This window comes from Micropterus salmoides, unplaced genomic scaffold (genome assembly GCF_014851395.1).
Source record: "Micropterus salmoides isolate LMB-PRFRI ecotype aquatic unplaced genomic scaffold, ASM1485139v1 Ms_hic_scaffold_8, whole genome shotgun sequence".
In the NCBI taxonomy this organism is placed as follows: Eukaryota; Metazoa; Chordata; class Actinopteri; order Centrarchiformes; family Centrarchidae; genus Micropterus; species Micropterus salmoides.
This window is the reverse complement of record NW_024044570.1, coordinates 21,719,177-21,742,086: the sequence shown is the minus strand read 5'-3', so window position 1 is coordinate 21,742,086 and position 22,910 is coordinate 21,719,177. Positions and strand designations below refer to the sequence as shown.

Genomic DNA, 22,910 nt, shown 5'->3' with positions numbered 1-22,910 from the left:
CCTCTGTTGACAACACCATTATTACACACACACACACACACACACACACACACACACACACATACACACACACACACAGCCATAAGACGTCTTCCTGCACAATAAAGTCAGCAATTAATTTAAAATACAATAACTCTTTACATAACAAACACCCCCTTAAACATTTACAGAGTGAAATTTGATCCCAGATCTTTTGTTATCATATTGCCTCTGCAGCAGGAAACCCAACTCACTCAGCTCTCAATGGTCTCATTGTAAACACACCTTTAGTCAGTTAGTGACTGTCTTTAGTGAATGAGAGTTCAGACTGTCAGAACAGAAACCGCAGCTTGTCTCCTTCCCACTCCTCTCTTCTGCTTCTTTCTTCGTCTTCCAGCCCATTAAAAGCAAGCCGTTTTTTCTTTTTTTTTTCTCTCTCTTTTTTTTTGTCATGAATCTTTAATCAGGAGAGTGGACAGGCTGAGACTCTGCAGAGCACTGACCCGGGCTGCTGAAACACACAGTCTGATGTAACTTATACAGACGCTACACAGGTTAGACATCGTAGGAAATCTCTAAGACTTGTGTCTGATCATCAACTAAAGCTCACAGTTATGTGCTATGTCTCAATTTCTAGGCAGGCAGGTTAAATTCTGCATTAAAACAATATTTCCATCTACACACTGATGGAAACTAAGGATACTATAGTTAAAATCCAGCATTGTTGGGTTTCTGGAATAGCTGCATGCAGAGCCATCGGAGTGTTTGCTCTCCTGTTTAGACTGAGAGGAAATCCATCAGCAGGAATGAGAGAGAGAGTGTGAAATGACTGTGTTTGTATGTTCTCTGCATCTCTTTTTCTGTCATGACACAAATGCATTTGCTTATGCAGTCGTGGCTTAGCTGCACACACGAACACATACACACACACACACACACACACACACACACACACACACACACCTGCACCAGTAAATAAAGCAATGCAGTCAGGTCACAATCACAGTAAACCACACAAACGACTACCATCTGTCTCTTTGTCTCTGCCTGTAGGAGTCAATGAGCCTCACTGGCAACAGTTCATACTACACTGCCCAAACACAATAACATTCACCATCATGGCTCAAAAAAAATGAAAGAATAAAATATCTGTGAAGGGGTACAGGCTATTCATTATTCCTCTCCCTCTCTGTTATCACTCTCTCGTTTCCTTGGTGCCCGACTCCGTCCCTCCTTCTCTTCCTGTAAATGAGTGATTTATAAGCCTTAATTGCTGGCAGTGGTTCATGTGGTCATGTGACCGCAACATGACAGCATGTGATAAATACACCCTGAAAATTAAACCCTGCTTTGCAAACAGAAACACGCAGATGCTTGCATCGCATCTGCAGAGTGAGAGCGTATTCGGATACAAAAATAGAACTAGTCTAATAAAAGCTTTGCTTTCAAAACAAAATCTCAGCTCACGATGTGCTTTAAAAGCTAAATGTTGTCGTAATAAAAGACATTTGTCAGAGTGAGGCAAAGGGCAAAAGGGAAAAATGTACAATCAATAATGATAGACCAAGTAAATCTATTGTTATAAGGTGTTTCACAACGGTGCCCCGTAAACACTGAATGAACACACACACACAGCCTACAGTAGAATCTATCACTCTAGCTCACATGTGTTTCCTCCTCGTAGCGTTCAGCAGCAGGATGCTGACTGAAGGGCCTGCAGTGCTCAGTTCATGCATCTTATTGTTACATGGAGCCAGTTCTCAACCAGTGACCTTTTTATTCACCGCGCTATACATTGTTAAAATAATGTATGAGGTGTCTCAGCCAAAGCCACTTCATTGTGTTGTGTTATGCACAACAGAGGTACGCATGTGTGTGTGTGTGTGTGTGTTCTCTGTGCGGTTTACATGGATTTGTGCAACAAATAATGAATGTGAATGCACAGGAACAGTTACGTGTTTGAAAGCATTTTTAAAAAACTATCGACTATGTGTGTGTGCGTGTGTGTGTGTGTGTGTGTGTGTGTGTGTGTGTGTGTGTGTGTGACCTGCAACTGATAGTCATGCATCTAAGTATAATCCTGCATGCTGGAACTGATAAAAGTAGATTCACAGCATCAGTAGTGCTGGGTTTGTCCTGTCGACATCCTTGTGTTCTTTGTTTATAGGCCAGCAGTAAAACACATTTATTGCTGTGCTTTTGCTGCTGTCATGTGACAGAAGCTTTTTCTAAATGTCAAGTCATCTTGGGGTTTTGTGGGTTCAAAATTGTAAAACAAGAAAAAAGAATGTACAATTAAATAAAACCAAATAAAAATAAATAAATTAAAGGACAGCAATAAAAATGTACAGGATCAAGATGAAAATAATAAGCAAAATATGATAAAAGTTGATATTTTGGGAGATTCAAATTTAATTTTGTATACTGATCTACTTTCTTACATTATATTTTTCTCCATGTCAAATGTCCATGTAGTGCAGCTGATGAAGCTTAGAGTCTGGTGTTGACTACAAGAACACTGAATACTTTCCAAACAGCAAACATGATGGAGATGAACCTGCCTTCATGCTGTTACAGCACAGCAAATATGGCACATATCCACAAATGCGGCACACACAAACAACAATGCAATAAATAATATAATTTAACCTGTATTCATCTAGTTTAAGGGGCTTTAATATAAGTATTTTATCTAGAAAACAACTTTTTTCTTATCTTTTCTTAAACAATAATTAACTACCTCTCAATTACAATCCACAAATGAGCCACTTAATTTCCAACCTGATCTATGTTTTGTTGTTTCTATAAACTCATATAAGGACAATTTATCCATAGTGTGTGCACTGTGATCTGCCGCCACATTACTGCCTCGCTAATCTCTATTTCTGTTGAAACACAGAATTCGGGAAGACAGAATGAGAGGGTAAGAGGGACAGACAGAGAGGATCGACGGACACAGACAGTAGATAGCATGGAGCCAATCTTACTTTCAGCCTGACAGACTGTCTGTCTGCCTGCAACATGTTAAACATTTGACCTCTGCAGGTCGTACAAGATGATTTCACAGTTGGGACAACAGCAGAAGCATCTATTGAGAAACTAAGTGTGACTGTGCTTGCTTGATTGACCCTTGTGTGTATTGTATATTTTTGCAGGTTTGCATATTGCATATATGCTTGTGTATAAAAAGGTAAAGGGGGGTGGGGGACGACACAGCAGAGTGACTCCAGCACCGCTGCACCTTCCCTTACTCCACCTTATTTATTTGTCTGTATTAGTTAGCTCCTTCTCAGCACTTAAAATTAATGTCATCCAGCAGAAAATAGAGGCTGAAAGCTAAAATTCAGCACTTTCCCAGCAGCATGGTTATTTATCAAGCTAACAAGGGGAAGATGCATCCCGTTTCAGCCAGGCCCAGGAAATATGTGCCATTAACGCCCAGAGCTAGTGTTTGAGAGCCAGGGAATAAAAGTGAGGGTGTCAGGGAGAGGGGATGGACGGCATCGCCAGCAATATGGATGCAGAGAGAGCAGCAGACACATTTATATAAGGCACAATAGATACACTCGAGTAGAAGCTTGAGAAGTGAGAGGAAACACACATTCTGTCTACCAACAGTGTAGCCACAAAACATTCTGTATGTGCTGCATGTGTGTATATGAAGTGCTGATTCGCTCATGGCTATAAAAAACGATCCTTTAGGGGATGCAGAAGACATAGTTTGGAGCTTTAAATAAATCATGCGCTGCCAGAGTGAGCTTAGCACTCATTTTCTCTTTAGGAGAGTGGTGTTGAAACACGTCCCGAGGACTGTTAGTATTGTGCCGTGTTAACATCTCTATAGCATCAGGAGCTAACACTGGAGTGTTGGAATTCAATTAGACACTGGGTGCAACGCTAAGCAGCTAGCATTGGGCAGTCACCGCAGGGAGAGAGGATGGGATGGTGACACGAGTGGAGCGAGGAAGGAGTGTGTGTGTGTGTTTATGTGTGTGTAAGGAGAAGGAGGCTGCGGGCGAGAGGAAGGCCCTGGGCTGCTGGCTGAGGTTATTCAGGGGAATACATTATATCACACTAACCTCCGGCTGATCACAACTTCCTTTCTCAATCATGCTGTGAACACACAGTCACAACCTGAGGACAACAGTGGCTCTGAGGCTTACACACACACACACACACACACACACACACACACACACACACACACACAATGGCAACAGCTTTACAACTAATTATGTTTGAATAAAACAACACAATCCAGGCTTAAACAACTGAAACATCGGAGAGAAAACTAAACACAAGTTAAAAAGAGGAGCGGGTTGATGTTTGGAGGTTTGGCTTGAGGGAGAAGCTTTCTCATGAAGTATCATCTATTCTGTGGTTTAGAAGAAAGTGAAAACACATAACACATTTTAAAAAACAATCCAAATCTAAACAGAGTTGTTCTGTGTTCAGTTTGTGTGTCTTTACAACTGCGGAAAGTCAAATCTTTTCCCTCTTTGTTATTTCTGATCCAGACCCAAATCTACTTGCTTCCTCTCTCTTTTTTTCCAGACCAGGCCTGATAATGAGCATACATCCTGTTCATATCCTCCCTGTCATTTGGATTTTCTGGATTGAGGGATGACTTCTGTGTCACTATCAAGACTGTAACAGTGTAACGAGTCTCACACAGAGCAGCTAGTAGTTATATATATCCCAGGCAGTAAATGAATAGTGAAGTATGTCAAGCTGTGGATGGAGCAAATCCTTGTCGCTGCAGAACACAAAGACTCCAACACAGCTGTAGTGTTTTATAAGTGACAAATGTTCGAATTACAGTAAGTGTGGGCGATGCATTGATATTTATTGTTTTTCATCTGAAATCATATTGTGGAATTTTGCTTCAATATCAAAAATTATGATATACTGTTTTAACTACGTTGATCCAATAGTCAGATTTTCCCCAGAGTAAAACTGCTCGTTTGCCATTACCACGTAGTCCAATGTGATGAACATTAACAAGCCTAAACAGTTATCATGATATACATCAATATTAATCTTCCGCCTAGTTTATATTACTATTTTTCCTACCTGCCATTTTTGAAGCTTTGATATTAACCACCAACTATTGGAAAAAGCTTTTTTAGGTGTTTACAGCCCAATTGAAGCACGCGTGCTTCAATTTAAGCATCCTCTCCTTTACATACTTCCACATCTTGACGTGACTGCGTGCATGTGCGCATGTGTCCTTCCTCCTCTGCCATGTCTACAAAAACCTGACCTGCCTGCTGTCAGCCACAGAGGCACCTTGCCTCCCTGTGCCCCCCCCCCGAGCGGCTGACGTCACCGTGGGGGGAAGACGAGCAGGAGGCGGAGGGATGACGGTGGGGTAACGGGGGAAGAAGGAAACTTGGGGGTTGGTGTGAGTTGCAGTATGGAAGGATCGTGGAGGTGTGGTGGGTGGGTGGGGGATCTGAAGCTTACTCTAATGTGCCCTCTCCACTCCCCTGCCTGTGACCTCAGAGCTCCTGACTGCCAGAAAGTGCTGAAGCATGCAGGTGTCCTAACGCCGCAGCCACACACACATGCGAACACACACACACACACACACAAAGAAGCAGGTGCCCTACCTCAGCAGCCTGCAGCCTGCATTCTGACTTTTTTTTTTAACCACCACTTTCACCACCTCCATCCTTACTGTGTCAATATCAGCGAAAATTGTGGGTTATGTTGTCATTTATAACTGGCCAACATTAAAATAAGTGGACAGTGATGGAGTGCATTTCAAAGGCAAAACAAGCGTGTGCTTCACATTGCTGAGCGCATGAGGAAAGTAGCGCGTACTGTCTGCTGCACAGTAAAATTAGCCGATGCTGATGCTGTAGTTTCCCCTGTCCAGCTCTCGAACTGTACAGTGTAAAACCTGAGGTGTCCAGAGAGTGTCCTGTCCTGTCTGTGTGTGTGTGTGTGCGTGTGTCTACGTGTGTGTGAGAGAGAGGGGTTGTAGAGAGTTGTATTACAGTGGTGATGAGTCGCCTGGCTGCGAGGCTGATACCTCAGCAGCACCCAGCATTGACCAGGCCTTTAAATAAAGCCTTCGATCCTCCAGCAGCAGAGAAGGTCACCGCCTGCCTCTGGTTACCCTGCCTGTCTGTCTGCATCCATGGCCAGGAGCCCTCCTGCCATCCCTTTCTTCGCCTCCTCACCTCCTCCTGTTCTCTCACCCTGGCATGCATGTCTGCATTCAAATCCAGGTGCCTTCCTTTCCTCAGTCCCTTAAGTCCTTCCCTAATTTTGCCTCCATCCTTCCTCTCCCACCGTCTTCTGACTGCCGATGTGAAAGCATACAAAACTAGCCCTTTGCTTTCCCTCGCTCAAGCCGTCATCCTCCGCCATCGTCTGTAGTCCCACCATCCGTCCATCTGCATGTCAGCCAGAAATACAAAAATAATGTACGGTGTTTGTTTCCTCCGAGAGAGCTGAGAGAGTGAAGGAGGTCAAAGGGTCAAGACAAAGGTTTTGGCCTTATCCCATGAGCACTGCGCATGTAACCCTACTGTCAATCAAGCAGCACTGTCAGAGCCAAAGAACAGAGAGCTGCATAACATCGCACACGTCATTGACCTAAATATAAAGTGAGGAAAAAATGCATCTAATAATGAAACCCTCCCAGGTGTCTCCTGTCCCAAATGAGTGCTTACTTATTTAATTAAATCAATACAAACACGTGGTTTGTGGTTTTAATTTGACTCAGAAGAAAGATACAACAATATTGCTTCTGTCTTCATGACAAATTTTTGTCAGATTTATACCAATAGTGAAAATATTAAGATATTATAGTGCTACAGATTTAAGGCTTCTGTTTGAATTATTTAAATTAGACTGACCTTAGGTTGCCTTTTTTTGTCATTTCAACCATATACAGCTAGAGAAATGAAACAGGATCATGGTGCTAACATAGAACAACACAGAGGCTCATGAGACTACACAGACCTACACAAGACTACACAAGTGCACGTGTGCAACGACTGTGAAAAAGTACTAAGAGTGCAAAATTACTAGTTGTGATCTACCAATAAAAACTGCTACTGTAAGGGTAGATATAACTGCTGTATTTAAAAACAGAAAGCAGGTAACTGAAAATATACAAATTTACAGTCACTATTCATTTACAACTATGAAATCAAACAAACAATGGCTTTAAGAATTTAAAACTCTGTCGCAATTCTGTTAAACATTTACAGCATGTTGTATATTTAATATTGTAGTATATCCCAGACTGTTGTGTATAAATCCCAAATGTTGAAAATGCAAGTAACATAAATAATATACAATACTTAAATTAAAAACAGTTAAAGCTAAATTTCATCAGTTACTAAATACAGTATTATTAAAAGCTCTGTGTGAATATTATTTCCTGTATTGTGATGAACATGCAGCAGACATGAAATTCAGATTTTGTCAGACTTCTACACCACTAAACTTTTCATGCAATTTCTGTCCTTTTTTACTTTCACATTAACCTTTTATGTTAATCTTTATATTTTTAATAGTGTATCAGTAGTATAGTAGTAGTAGTTAACTGTGTATAATTGAATTTGTGTTGTAAAGAAAAGGCGTGTCAAAGATTAAGAGACTGAAAAAGTTACCTCAGATTCCAGGGTGGTGGGACGGAGAAGTCACAGCTCTCTATCACAGATGGAGGAATTTTCTTGACGTCCTGGAATGACAGGAAACAGAAATGTACTATAAAACGTACAATCTGATCCAACAACACAGACATTACATACTTCGAACATTGTTTTTGGTTCCAAAACGGACCATGAATTCAAAGAAAAGTGACATGTTGGGGGGAGCAAAGATAAAGTCAGAATTTACTTGTATTACTCTGGAAATTAATATTATTCCTTTTAGAAAACCAAACTTTCATCGAATAATACATTTGTGGTTTTTATATTGTTCTGTATAATTTACCCAGATTAATTCATAAAATAAAGCAATTTGGAATTATAATCTTTACATATTTAAATTCAAGGCAAATTCAGATGAACAGTTTAAACTATTCAGAATTATCCCATACAAACTATAAGCAGGGCTATATATTAAGCAACACCAAACACAAACAAATAACACAAAAACAAAACTTAAATCAAATGCTCATTCAAATAAAATCAATCAAATGTTTCACTCGATCAGACATCAGATATTAGATTTGAAATGAAGGCACACACACATGTGCGCACTGCAGTGTATTTGAAAAGCAAAATCAATACACATCAAATGTATATCTAAAATCAATTTCAGGTTATAACATTGTGTTTGATAATATTTGATAATACACCTTGCTTTTATAATTATGTGGTCTTTCATTACAAAACATAACAATTTTAAGTGCAATATATAAAATAATTTAACAAAATTGTAAATTATATCTATTAGTGGATGGAAATTAAGCATTCAGATATCTACAGCATGTCTGACAGCAGGGTAGTCACTAGTCACACATTTGTGTGTGAACATAACATTTGCACACAAGTGGACATTATATGAACCCATGTCAGGGACGACTACCGATACAGAAAACCTGGTTTCAAAATCCAAGTGACGAATCATCCTGAAAACATTTTGCTGGGCTTCAGTAGAGCAAAATGAGGCGAAGGAGCGACAAAGTATATTAATGCCCCTCAATCCATCTTTAAGCAACAATGAGAGCCATTCATTTTCCTGTAATCCGATTCACACTGGGGCCAAATGGACTCTGACCCATTCAGCTACATAGAAGTTCCCAGTGGCAGACCTACAGCAGAGTGAAATCTGCCGTCACCTGGAAAATGCTCTGAAACATCAACATGAACAAAACAGACCAGACTCTCTGCGGTACCTAAATTCTGCTGAGAATTTATAGTTTTTATGAGATTATGCACACCTATAGGTAAACACAAACAAAGAGCCTGAAACCCACACAGAGGAAAATTTACACATGTACTCAAGTATGCACACTCCCACTCATACATACACACACTCGCTGCACACTCCTATTTGCACATACATGTACTTTGTGTGCACTGTTGCTAACTCAAACAAGCACACACACACACTGGGCTTGATACGGGGGAAGTGAGGTCCATGTGAGGAGGGCGGCGACATGGCAGCAGTGTGTGGGGTCAAGGCCTTTCCCAGGTACAAATGAAAGGGAGAGGAGAGACTTTGGAAGAGCTGAACAACACTGTGGGTCACCTTGCCTGGCAAAGAGATCAATGTCTGTTTGACTGGCTGAGAGACAGCGAGAGAGAGAGAGAAAGAGAGAGAGAGAGAGAGAGAGAGAGAGAGAGAGACTGACTGCAGTAGAAGGGTAAATCACCTCTCTCCCTTCATTGAGATGCAGGTAAAACACACAGGGGTCAGGCTCGGCTCCAGCTCCACCCTGCATAACACAGACTTGTGCACAAGCACAGCCCCCAACCACCACCACCACCCCGCCACGTCCGCTGCAGTCCAAAACACACCACTCCATTGACTCTGTGCCCTGCAACTCAACTCACCGTTGAAAATATCAACACAGCCTCAACTATGTTTATCTGTGAGTCAAAATATTGTAATCACATATAATTAAATCATAATTAGCTTTCATCTATTGCCCTTTAGTTATGCATTCTGAGGAGAGCTTCTTATACCAGCAAATGCAAATCTAGTGTTTGAGTCACACTGCAACACAAAACATGAGACACATTACATGGGCCTGTATGCACATTCTTCTACAGCTGAGCATTTACAGTAATCTCAATTCAACACATGACTATAGGATTGGATTCAGACAATCACATTACCTCCACTCTGCCCATGCTTTTATTTGCAGGAAAAGAAATCACCATGTAAAGCCAATGTAGACAGATACACACAGAGGCAGCAACACAAACCTTCTTTACAACTGCTGCATTCTTGCCACATGCACAGCCGTGACAGGAGGGGACAAGTTAAATTATTAGGGTTTCAAATAAATGACACATAACTCAGGACACTGCAAGACAGAGAGAGAGGGAGAGAAGCTCTGCAGGTCTAGATGATGGACGGACCACAGAGGAACATAAACGCAGCTGATTTAAATCACTTTAAATGTAAATGTTTATCGCGTGGAGTGATGCAGATGCGGATTGAGTGGAAGAGATTGAAATTGTTTCCTCTTTTGAATGCAAATATGTTTTTAACCCTTTGGGGAGTTTGTCACGGGAAGGTATAGCACTCACCGGGGAAGAAAAGAAAATGAACTCACACAGAAAAGAAATTAGATATGTGAGTCCAATTGTTAACAAATGAGTTTTTAGTAATACAAGAAATATGATTTTTCATTCAGCTATAGTAGATAAAATGATAACATGGTGGATTGTATATATTTTTGACATTTTGACAAGTTAAGATAAGAATGCTTTCTCAGGTAGTATTTTAACAAATAAAGTGTTTTCTTACTGCTCAACTGAACACTTGTGATTATGATAGAGGAAGTATTGGAGTAACTTAAACTTTGTTTCAGCTGCTTTTAAATGAATGTATTTCTTTTTTACCTTTTGAGTTTTTTCTACTAAGTGAGATTATGTTAACATCATTTGTTGTACTTTATAATTGTTGTAATTATTTAGCTTCCCTTTTGATTGACATAAAAAGCTACAAGCATCACAATGTCATGATAAAATGACTCATTCCTATAGACTTAATGCATTCAGTTAAAGCATACATACACCCCTCTACCACAAGGTCAAATAAAAGACAGTGCTGGCTGGTTATTGAGCACTCACACAAATAGACACTAAAAAGTGTGCACATCCTTTGTCCTATTAGTTCTAATGCATTAAAGCAAAGTACATGACTATGATTCAAATGTCAATACTGATAAATTTCAAAGTGATTTCCCATAGTTGACCTGAAAGAGAGAGCCCAATATTGTGACAGCGGACAACTACATTATCTTTAATAACCTAATCATTGGACAGACTGCAAATGATCACAGTGCAGAAGTCAATATACTGGGCTGGAGAGTAAAATTAAAGTTCATACTGATGACATTAATAATGTTGTGTGTCTGTGTGCGTCTGTATATTATATGTGCACACTTTTTCACACTGTACAAATGAAAGAGAGGATGTAAAAGACAGAGAAAAGAAGCAGCGAATGGTAAGAGTGCTGAGAAATGAGGAGGAAGCGCTGAAATCTTGTTTCCTGTGCCTTCTGTCCTCCTTCATCACAGGAAGTGAATCAGTGCTACTGAATCCTCCTGCCCCTCGGTGTGTCTAGAAGTCAAAAGACACACACACACAGACACACAAGCAGAAAGCCCACACAATTTCCACACACTCACATTGATCAGCAGTTTTCCACTTTATCATTCTTCCGTATTGAATAACGGAGCACAAACACTGGAAACCTATGAACCATAACACAAAGCAGGCCTCCTGTCTGTCACATGACACTGGTGATACACAGCAGGTAAACATCCTGAGACTCTTAAGAAAACTGAACTAATCCTATCTACCTCGCAGAAGAAAGAGGTGCCACGAAAGAAGTATAGCATCTCCAGTTCTAGGTTATAACACAAATGTAATTAAATAGCACACTATATTGACCTAATCAGATAGGAGGGCCATAAATTAGTGGACACATGCTCACTAAAAGGTCCTCTCCTCTCAGCTAGGATGCATCTCTGATCGTTTATCATCTGAAAGGAGCAGGAAGGCAGCCAGCATCTTTCTCTCCTCTCTCCCTCTTGCTCTGTCTCTGTCTCTCACTCACTTTTAATCACATAGAAAATCATTCCTCCAGGCATGAGGGGATCTGCTCTCCCATCTTGTCCCTCACTCTGGGCTTTCATGGGAGCCAATGTAAGGCAGGTGACTGTGTGTAGTGTGTGTGTGACACTGTTGTACAGGTGAGACACAGAGCTAATGCAGAGTGTGCTGCATTTTAAAGCATTTTACGCACACATTTGAATATACAGACACACAGCACATGCACAAACTCAGACTGTCAAAGGTCCTGCAATGGGAAAAAGATAATATCCCTCCTCTACACACACTCATAAACGATGCACACACACACGCGCACGCACACACACACACACACACACACACACACACACATAGCTACACAGTTTTCTAGCAGCATGCTTTGTGGTGTCAGTGACTTTGTATGGCAGCCTGACACAGACCTTGTGCAGCTTTTATCTTAACCATACTTCTCTTTAGGATGCACTGAGTTCACCAGGCTGATTTCAGGAGGAGTAACACTCTACTGGCCAGGTTAAGTCCAGAGCAGCGGCAGGTTACAGGCTACTGGACCTGTCAGTCGCAACAAAAGCAAATTACTTCGAGTGCCTCCTGTGGCTTTTCTCCTTTTTCTCTTATCAGCGTTTTTATGTCAGAAGTCAAACAAAGGCTCTTTACAGTGAAGCGAAAGAGGTGGATTGCCAAATTTCCTAGGGCCATATCACTTTTACCATAGCGAAAATTTTGTCACGCTATAATTGCTACTAAGCATCATTTAGTCTAAATAGGCAATTTATTAAAATCATATAACCACTGTATATTTATAACGTTTTGACTGCATAAAGTAAATTTTCAGAAGGAATTATTTGCACGGAGTCAGAATTCATAATTCCAAAATTAGACATGTTTAATCGTATATTGCCTCATCTTATTGAGACGAGTATGTTGTCATGTAAACCTTGATTGCTGTCGATTTGAAATTGATCTTCCCGCAGACAATATTCAACAAGTGGCCAGCTACCGAGTAAAAAGTGCAAGTTTACTCTAACATCAATCATTAACTTGGCCTTTTCATGGACACCTGCAGCACAATTATTAAGCCCTGAGACAAACATAAAATTATATTATTAATGTTGAACATTGTGGTCACATTTTCTTTTAAGAGAAATTTAAGAGTTTGTCTTTAATTATGCAACAGGTGAAGACCGTCTCTTTTATTTTTTGAGAAGCAAAAGTCATCAAAAAAAAAAATGCCTTGTAAGAATTCGCCGTGTGGTTTTAATGGGGGGAAAGAATTAAAAACGCATATTTAGTCACAACATAAAATTACTTCAGTAGATACATGAGAGCTGGATCGTGGATCAGTTATACTTATGCGCCTTGCGCGCAACATCTGTCTCCCGCGTTAATCAATCAATCAGATGTTTATGTTCTCTCGATGACGTTTGCAATTGTCATTTTCTCCTTCTATTTATATTCCAGTTAAGATAGAGAGGAGATGAGAAGACTGTGTGGTGCCGCCTCAAAGGCACAGTGACAAACAACATGCAAAACTAGAGAACAAAAATAATAAATATGTTCAGGAGAATATATTTGTTTCCATTCATGAAGGTTTATTGATGAATGGTAAATTTATTAAATTTCATTTTTAAGAGTGAACAGGATGTCTGCCAGTTGACTGTACTGTCCAGACAATACATTTGACTGTGTAGAAATCCAGGGCATCACAAAAGATGTATATGACTGCATGTTTCTTTGCTTAATTATTCTATAACACCGGGAGAATATTATATTTCCACTTTCAAACAGTTCACAGTTTATTTACCGAATAACACCCATAGGGTCCCCGGTAAACTCACTTCAGTTCCTTAAATAAAAGGAAAACACATTAACAACGAACTGCAGAAAGAACAGATCATTTGTTGCAATAATGTGCGTGACAAAGTGGCCTATTTCTCACTTATTTAAGGACATGCATCATAATCTGCCTCTGTTCAAAGCATTTTATCTTCAGCCCCACTTGTTGATCGCAATAATCTATTTAGTCTGTGCATTTTGTCAGGAAATATTATTTTCTACTCAATATTCTGATGCTGCTTTCCTTGATAGCGTGTTGCCTGTCAGTATAAATCAATATTGAGTAGAAAGTTGCTTATTCCACATTGTCCTTTTTTTCACAGGGCTCCAAAAAGATGCCTCTAAAATGTTGAAGGGTCCATGTTCGCGGGGAGGTTTTATGAAAGCAAAGTGAGGGATGAATAAATCCCAAAAGGTGATGAGGCTGGACAATGCAGTCATGGTATAATACAATCATAATACACAAGTTCACAAAATAAGGAAAAAGAAAAAAAAAGTAAAAACACAATCCTTACATGACCAGCATGCATGGCTTCACATAACTGTTACAGTCTGACATCAATTTTCCAAACTTCTGCTGTAACTGAGTTTGGATGCTTTTTCACAAGATATGATGAATGATGAAAATGAGATTATTCATATCAAAATAATTGACTTTAAACAAAAAACTAAAATGAATTCACATCGAAATAAAGCTGCTGTGCCGGAGGATCATTTAATTCCACAAAACAAATTCTGGGTAAAGGGAACAGGATGGACGAGGCGCAGGATGAGGCTACAAGGGCGGACACATTCAGCAAAGTGTGAAGTGATTATATGCAGTGTGTCTAAAGACAAACAAATCGGACAAAAATCCTTCAGAATTTAGTGGAAACCGAATTCGTATTCAGTCATTTAATAGGCCTATTTGTGTGTCCCTTAGAAGTGATAAAACATAAATCAAACAAGACCCTCACCTGAAACAAAATACTTTTGAAATACAGAAAAGTGGAAACCTCGTTTGTCCTTAACTAAAGCAGGTTTAACAAACCACTTCAAAACAGCAACGCAACCTATTTTTAGCTGCGCGCAAATCAAAAGTTTTTTTCTGTTTCTTTGTGGGGTCGGTTATTAAAACTTTTCAGCGCCGAGACTCACATGAAAAACTCCGGGGATGAGGGGTTGTTGTCGCTGCTGGATCCTCCGTTTTCTCTGAAGCCGGTGCTGATCAGCTTCTCGTATTTCTCCTTGTAGGCGTCCCTCTCCCTGGCCAGCCGGGAGATCTCCTGCTTGAGGTGGTCCACCTGCTGGATAAGCTGCGTCTTCTCTCCCTCCAGGACGTGCCGCTGCTGAACCCGCTTGTACCGGCATGACTGGGCATAACCTCTGTTCTTTAGCGTCCTCCTCTTCTGTTTCAGACGGATCACCTCTTCCTTGCTGACCCCCCGGAGCTGCCTGTTCAATTCCCGCACCGACATGGTCACCAGCTGCTCGTCCGAGAACCGATCATCCAAGCGCAAGTGCTGGTGGTTTCCCCCCGCGACACCACTGGACTGAGACCCGGAGGAGGGGTGGTGTGCCCCTGTGTGATGGTGGTGGTGATGGTGGTGGTGGTGGTGGGGATTCCCATTCTGAGCTGCGGCTGCAGCGATAACCGCGGACACCACGGCGGCCGCTGAGCCCATCTCCTCCCCGGCCATGGCGCCTCCTGCGCCGGCTGCGCCGCCGAACTGCTGCCCTCTGGCATAGCCATCGAAGGTCTGGAGCTGGTGACTGCTGCTGATCAGCGCCTCTACGGCGTCCTCCGGGCTAAAGCCCAGAGCCTCGGGGTTCAACTGCTGTTGGTACCCGGTCATCCAGTAGAAATCCTCCAAGTGCCCCTTCTGTTCGCTCCCTGATCCCGGACTGGGCGCCGAGAAGCTTGGAGAGGGGGGAACCGAGCTGCAAGGCGTGCTCATCGGGGTGGAAGATAGGGATCCCCCGGCGACCAGGCGGCTGCACTGGCTGATGCTGCGATCGGGCTCCACCGGCTCCTTTTTCACTTCAAACTTCATCAGATCGAAGTCATTAACATATTCCATGGCCAGGGGACTGGTGGGCAGGTCGGAGTTGCTCATTGCCAGCTCTGATGCCATCCTCTTGCTGTTGACAGTCCTCCAAAGGGGGTGAGGAGCACCTGTCAAAGTGGGCTGCTGAGACACGCACTGAGCCAGCTTGATTTCTTTATTTATTTTCTTCAAAACAGGAAGAAAAAGTGAATTTCCTCGCACTAATTGCGCAGCGCGGGTTTTGGTTTTGTGAGTCGATAAGTTTTTTTTTTCTTCAGTCTGTGTTGCACAGACGCATTGGAGCAGCGCTGTTTCCTCCCTCTCTCCCAGCGTGCGGGTGTCTGAGCGCCGCTCTCTCTGTTTCTACCATTTAACACTTCATGGCTCCTTTTAGGATTAGTGCGCCAAATTGAGGAGGTTCACGTACGTGTCCCGGGCAAATAGTTGCTTTGTGGAGACTGAAAAAAAAACACTCCACCCAAGGATTGATAGATTTTTTTTCTAAGGGATCAGTCAGCCGACGAGTTAAAAAGCATTGCTTAGTTTTATAGGCGCCCTGACGTCAGAACTGAAATATGAAATTGACTGAGACTCAGCCAATGAGGAGCCCAGCCCGGGGATGTAATTAGCATAATAGTATAGAAACCAAAGTTTTCTGAACTGTCCAAGCCCATCAGCAGATTGACACATGAGACTAAATAGGCCATTGTCCCTTTTGCCAGTTTGAATGGAAAACAACAAAACCACGTAAATGAAAACAGATTCGAGGATTAAGAAAAGATATATTATGGTAAATATGCACGTCTATCTTTTTGTAGATTAACACGTCGTTATAATTTCAACACGTATATTTTATATTTTAAGTTTTTCCATCATCACAATAATCACATAACATAGCCTATCATTTAAATGTAATTGTAGGGTCATATTTGATACCAATATTGCTTGTTTCAGCGTTGTCTGATGATTAGTCAGGCTTTCTTAACCCTGCTCTCATTTACTGTGTTGATTTAGCAAGACATTGCACAGGTGCATTTCAATAATATATGTAGGCAGCTTTGTAATTAGGGAGGCAAATTGATCTCATAATTCTATGACAACACAACCGTTTTAGTCACTTTACCCAAATATCTGGAAATTTAATGCTTCAAAATACATGTTAATGGTTTTCACTGGGCGATTGATAAATGGTCATATACCACATAAAGTCTACAGAAATCGATTATTACAGATAAAACGGACCGTTGTGTGAGGAAGGTGAAAGTGTTTGAAAAGAGCGTGGCGGATTGACATTATTTGGAAACCCAACGTCGCCACCTTTCGGTATAAGAGAATACTTCATGTGGCTCCCATAAAGGTCTTCATGTGTCCGATATTCTTGCAGTGTGCAAATGTTTTTTTTAAATCCCTTTTCTCTTGGGGAGTCCTGTCTGCTCTCTGTTAGTCTTGCTGGATTATTTAGTAGGACAAACATTTACTTCCATGACTCCTCATGATAAAAAGAAAACAAACGAACAAACTAAAGTAAAAACAACAACAAAACACATTATTTAAATTATACACAAGTCATTTATTTTTCTTTAAGGAGAAAACTGTAAACCCATTTTCTTACACCTGCATCCCATGGTAATGTATTCACATTATACATACAAGTCCTTGTCAACATAATGGAATACTCTGAAGTGACAACACCTCCACCTGTGTCCTTCTGGACTCTATAGTCTCAATCCCATGTACTGATCACAGCATCATGCTCCTCTCTCTCTTTCTCTTCTGGAGCACATTCCTCAGGAGTGGTGGCACATAAGAACAAACAATAAGAGGACTATACACAGAGGACTGGAGAGTAAATAAGAGCACTCTCCCTGGAACATGTCACACGGGAAAGCTTCAGAAAAATACAAAGCCGCCAGCAGATAATCCAACTCCCCCGTGTCCCAGTGCAAGTAAATATTCTCTTGGTCCCTATGACTGTTCATGGGGACTTAACGTTAAACAGGAAGGATAAACATCGTGTTTTATTCATTAGAACACACAACAGAGGCCCCTCTGATGCTTTTGAATAAATATTAAACAGATGAGGTGTCCCATCTGATGCTACTCTGTTGTTGCTGTTGTAGTGTAAATTCAGACTGGTACTAAGACATACAGTAGGAAAAGTACTTCAGACTAACAGCAATACATATTTAGTACATATTGCTGTTTATACAGTTATTTGTCATTTAACCACCATAACATCACATTTAATGACAGGACAATTATGTGGTAAATAAACATAATAGAGTGAATAAAATTGATCCTGATATATGCAAAATGTCATATTTTAGTCCTGTAAAAGTGGCAAAATAACCCAAAAAAGTCAAGTCAAAGTGTTTAGTGTCATATAGTGAAATTTTGAAATGAAATTCTTCCTTTGCCTTCCACGCTGAATACTATTAAAAGGAAACACAAGGTATAAGAAGTAGAAATAAAAGAAAACTATATACAAAATATCTGTGTACAAAACTACATACAGTATACAGAATCTAAAATATTAGGTCAGAAATGTCTGTGCAAATGTCCACGTAAAGTGCCTGTGCCAAAATTCTTTATGCAGACAGTGACAGTGGGTAATGACTGTGAATGTGCAGTGTGTAGGGTCAAAAGTCATCAAAATGATCATTTCCTTATAGTATATGTAAAATAGTTTGACACACAAGTCACCAGCAGACACAAAGAGCAGTTTCATATGCCCACACAGGTTCATATTTGATGCAGCAGTGGACACCAGCTGCTGCGTGAGCTCTGGGTTTGCCAGATCTCTTAAACCAGGATTTATCAGCCGGGAGTCTCAAGGGTTAACAAACGAGTCCAGAGCCAATGCATCAGCTGTGTTACTGAAAGCTAATAGTCCTGTTTGCACCTCATTCTGTCTCTCTTTGGAGTTTCACATAGGCAGCTCCCTACCATGAAGTTTCCTACTGTCTTTATTTTATCAGGGATGATTTCTTTCCCCTGCACTATACAGTGGTTGCACTTAGGCATATATCCTAAAATAAGCTTATACAGCAGGAGGAGGACCACTTACACAGTCTTAGTATAAAAGAAAGTTAAGAGCATTTGCACACCAGTGTTATATTATTATGACATATCTAATTATGTTAAAAATAATACCACACACCGTGATGGAGAACACCCAGATCAGCTCCATTTGGGGATGTTTTTTGTCAAAATAAATTCAATTTGGATGAAAGTTATTATTATTATTATTATTATTATTATATTCCAAGTGGACTGAGTAGCTTCCCTCCACTCAAAATTGAGACTGTGTTTACTTACGGTAAGAATGACATTCCTAAAACCAATCTTTAAAAGGAATAAATACTTGTAAATTATTTTAAACTCTAATATTTGTGTCAGTTTGTGAACTCAGAGCCTTGCAGTCAAATGATTTGTGAATGAAAACATCCAACTCTTTTGTAACATTGATAATGCCCGACCTTACATGTATAAACCAGCTTTGTGTTAATAGTCTGGGCTAACATGTGGAACCCAGCCACAGTACATGTTAATGAGACACTGTCTGCACTTTAGGAGTTCACCCCAGGAGAACACTGATGCATCCTGGGTAAAGGATAATCAGTGCTCCTGGACTTCCCCATGATTTACTGATACAGATACTTTACTAATTGTTACATCTATTAAAACATCCTCTTTACAGTATGAGTTATGTGCCACACTGCAATACACCTCACTTTTATTTTCAGCATTCTAACCTTTTGTTTGCCTCTGGGGTTCCCTGAAGTTGTGCACTTACAGAGGATATACATGTTGGTTGGTTTGCTACCCACCTTTATAGTAGAAATGTTTTGCTTAAATATATTTGTAGAAGAAGGAGCTACTTGTGAGGTCTGTAAAATAAATAACATTCAGAAATACAATTGATTTAAGACAAATATGGCAACTTATGATCCTAATGATCTATAAAATATTATCACAATGTTCTGACAAAGAAAGGAAATAGAGGATTGAGAGCGTTAAGGAAAAAAATCTCATTAAAGCCCACTTTATGTATCTGCATTTTATAACCCCACTCACACTATTCAAAATTTTAAGTGTGCCAAAAATAGCCAAATACATTACCATATTTAACAGACAGAAACTTAAATAAAACAACAGAAACTAAACTAAAGGATTTCTGCATTACCAAGATTATGCCTTATAATCATTCATTACATTCCCATTGGGAGGTAGGCTTCATATTCATTCTCAATCCCTGTTTAATGCCATATATTAAACTCTGGTGGCACTCCAAATGGGGGACAACCATTCGAGTGGGCTCAGTGGGCTGATGTGAGACACATTTAATTAGCAGGACAGAAAATGAAATTTTTCGTGGGGTCTTAACTAACTGTTGTATCTTTTGTAATAGAATGAGGAGCTGTGAGAAGCTATTACTAGGAGGAGCATGAAGAATGGCACCACGCTCTCCTCTGCCAGTGTTTTATAGGGGGAATAAAAGAATGCATATTAAGATAATAAGCTTCCACATCACGGAAACAAAGTGCCATATTTGCAAAGTGCTACGTTTGAGAGAACAGGCTTAGTCATCTCTCTCTCTCTCTTTCTCTCTCTTTTACTCTCTTTCACTATCTCACCATCCTGTTCTCCAATCCTGCATTAATCAGACTTTTACAACCTTTTTCGAATCATTTACCTGCTCAGGAAGCAGGTAGCGGCTCTGAGTCCGAACTCTCTGTTTATGTCTGCATGGTTAATCGAGGAGAAACAGGCCCTCAACAAGTGAGTTTGATCATTACCTTGCAGAGTACTACACACACACACACACACACACACACACACACACACACACACACACACACACACACACACACACACACACATGTTGATATAAACATCTGTTGTTTTGCTTTGATCTAGCTCTGTTTTTTAAAATCTACAGTGGCAGAAATGTCCAAGTCACCACAGTCAGTCACACCCTTAGAGCCTAAAAATAGAAACATTATGCAGAGTAAAACACCAGAGCAGAGTAAGATTCTAATTCAAATGATTGCATGCTCTTGATTAGAAAACCAGGCTGTGTGACACTCTCTCTCTCTGGCTCAGTGCCTGCCAGAAGCATGCTTCAACCTGGTAATTGGCCACAATGAGCAGACTTGCATGTGTCAAACTCTCCTCTTCACATCTGGTTATTGTCTCTCACAGCAGGTGGACATCACAGGCATCGTCTGAGCAGTCTCATCTGCTCCCTGTTTCTGTGTAACACGGTATGCACTGCTATTATACTTTAAAACCCCAGCAACACTGCACGTGTAGTTTAAAATATGATGTCTCTAGCATGGACGCGGTAACATGATGAAGGATGTGGGTCGTTCACATGTCAATGAGTCTGGGAGTTAATGATTTTCAAGGGATTTATGAATATGAATACACAAATATGTTAAATTGGATGTTGGAGATTTTCTGTGAAGTACAGCAAGAGGAAGCTTGGGTTCATGAATGTAATCATGTTTACACACAAACGCACTAAAATGAAGTGTGAATTGTATGGAACCTGAGCTCATCTTCTGTCATTAGACACACACTGCTACATTATTGGCTTCATTAGCTATCCCCACCATGCATCACCCAGCATGTGGAGGAGCAGGCAGAAGAAGTCAACACTTACAAAAGAACAAAAACAAGCTATTTACTTTTCCCCCAAAGCTAATGGTTTCTAATAGTCCACCTAACAGAGGAAGAAACGTAGATAATTTTAGCTTTTCATAGCTAATGACTTTGATTTTCTATTTTTAGGTATTTTATGGACACAGTGTTTGCATGTGTGACTTCCAGTGTACACGTGGCATGATGATTCATGTTGCAGTTGGAGGTTATAAGTTGTTATTGATGTGGCCAGTGTATGTACTGTGTTATATGCTCTCTGCAACTGTACACTGTTATTAATGTCCACAGTGTCCACTCTGTGCTGTTATTAATGTGACTCATATACATAAAGAGTTTCCCCATTAGTCAGAGTCGAACTGTGCCATCACACAGAGAGAAGGTGCAAGGAGGCCTCTCTTCCTCTTTGTACCTCTTCACCTCCTCCACATCGTCATCACCATCATCCCATGTTTGAGAGATAATATAAAATCTCACATGCACAAATACAGCAGCAATTTTTCTGATTTGTTCTGTTTTTTGTGATTGTAAATTGAATATATGTGGATTCATATTGTTGATCGGGCAAAAAAAAAACAATATGAAGATATCTCCTCCGCAATGGGATCTTCTGATGAACACTTTTCATTGTTTTTCTTTCATTTGAGGGATTAAACAGTTAATTATTTCATTGGAAAAAGGTCAACCAATAATGAAAATAGTTGTTAGATTAACAACATTTAAAAGAGCTTTTGTTTAATGTGCATACTGTTTATTCCTGATGTGGAGTGCTAAACCTAGTCAGAAAAAAATATGTAAAGTAAGCAAAAATGTGGAAAAATACTATGATTATAAATAATGCATATAAGCAAACTATGATAATTATGGATAACAATTAAAGTAAGGGTTTTAGTCAAACAGTTATGACTATTAGTATAGCCACAATAGAAACAATTGAAGTACTTAAAAACTTCACTCACAAAAGAATAAATGATAATAAACTGTTTGTAGACTGTTATACACAATAAATGCACAGTTTGTATCCTTTGTAACTAGAACTACAAACAAGATAACATCAGGCCACTCTGGTTTACTCACACTCACTCAATGAATGTGTGTGTTTATAACGGACTGAAAAGGCCACTGTCTCTGTGGAGAGCGGGAGCCAGCCCTACCAGACAATAGAAAGGTGGCCCCACATTACAGATACCACAGTTGACATGTCCCACATTGCTTCTCCCCAGACCTCCTCTGAAGTTTCTGAAGACATGCTCCCATCTCTTTGGAGACACTAAGAGATTCAGCCAAAAGAAAGATGAGAATCTAAACACTTCTGTATACAGTGTGATTTAAGATCATTGCAGATTAATGTAAATATTAATTTTGACCTCCCTGCGATAATCCCCTCATATGTTCCTCAGAAATTGAAGAATCATATGCCCATGGCTCTTAGTAAGCAGAGGAGTGTGTGAGGGAGAAGGCAAACTAAAGTCACATCTCTCTGCGTTATTCTGCACTCTGTCAGAGAGAGAAGATGCAGAGACAATAAAGCCCAAAGGACACCACAGCCTCATACAACAATCTGTTATATCTACACTAGATTAAGGCCAAGAGACAAATGCACTTCCACTGGGATATTCACTTCTCTGGGGGAGGGCGAGGGAGGAGA

The 22,910-nt window shown here is 40.4% G+C and overlaps 1 protein-coding gene across 2 annotated transcripts in view; it reads right to left on the bottom strand.

Moving 5' to 3' along the window:
* The window catches only part of LOC119893386 (transcription factor Maf-like), a 47,930-nt gene extending 31,330 nt beyond the window's left edge, over positions 1-16,600 (bottom strand). Inside the window, exons 1-3 of one of the 2 annotated variants that reach the window (XM_038705509.1) lie at positions 14,709-16,600; positions 7,611-7,681; positions 2,003-6,383 (exon numbers count right to left, since the gene is read on the bottom strand). In XM_038705509.1, the coding sequence (XP_038561437.1) occupies positions 7,654-7,681; positions 14,709-15,685 (1,005 nt within the window). In that variant the 5' untranslated portion in view covers positions 15,686-16,600 and the 3' untranslated portion in view covers positions 2,003-6,383; positions 7,611-7,653. Of the gene's footprint in view, positions 1-2,002; positions 6,384-7,610; positions 7,682-14,708 lie in introns of those variants that run through there. The other variant, XM_038705508.1, reaches the window with a different exon arrangement.
* Positions 16,601-22,910: the final 6,310 nt, after the last annotated feature.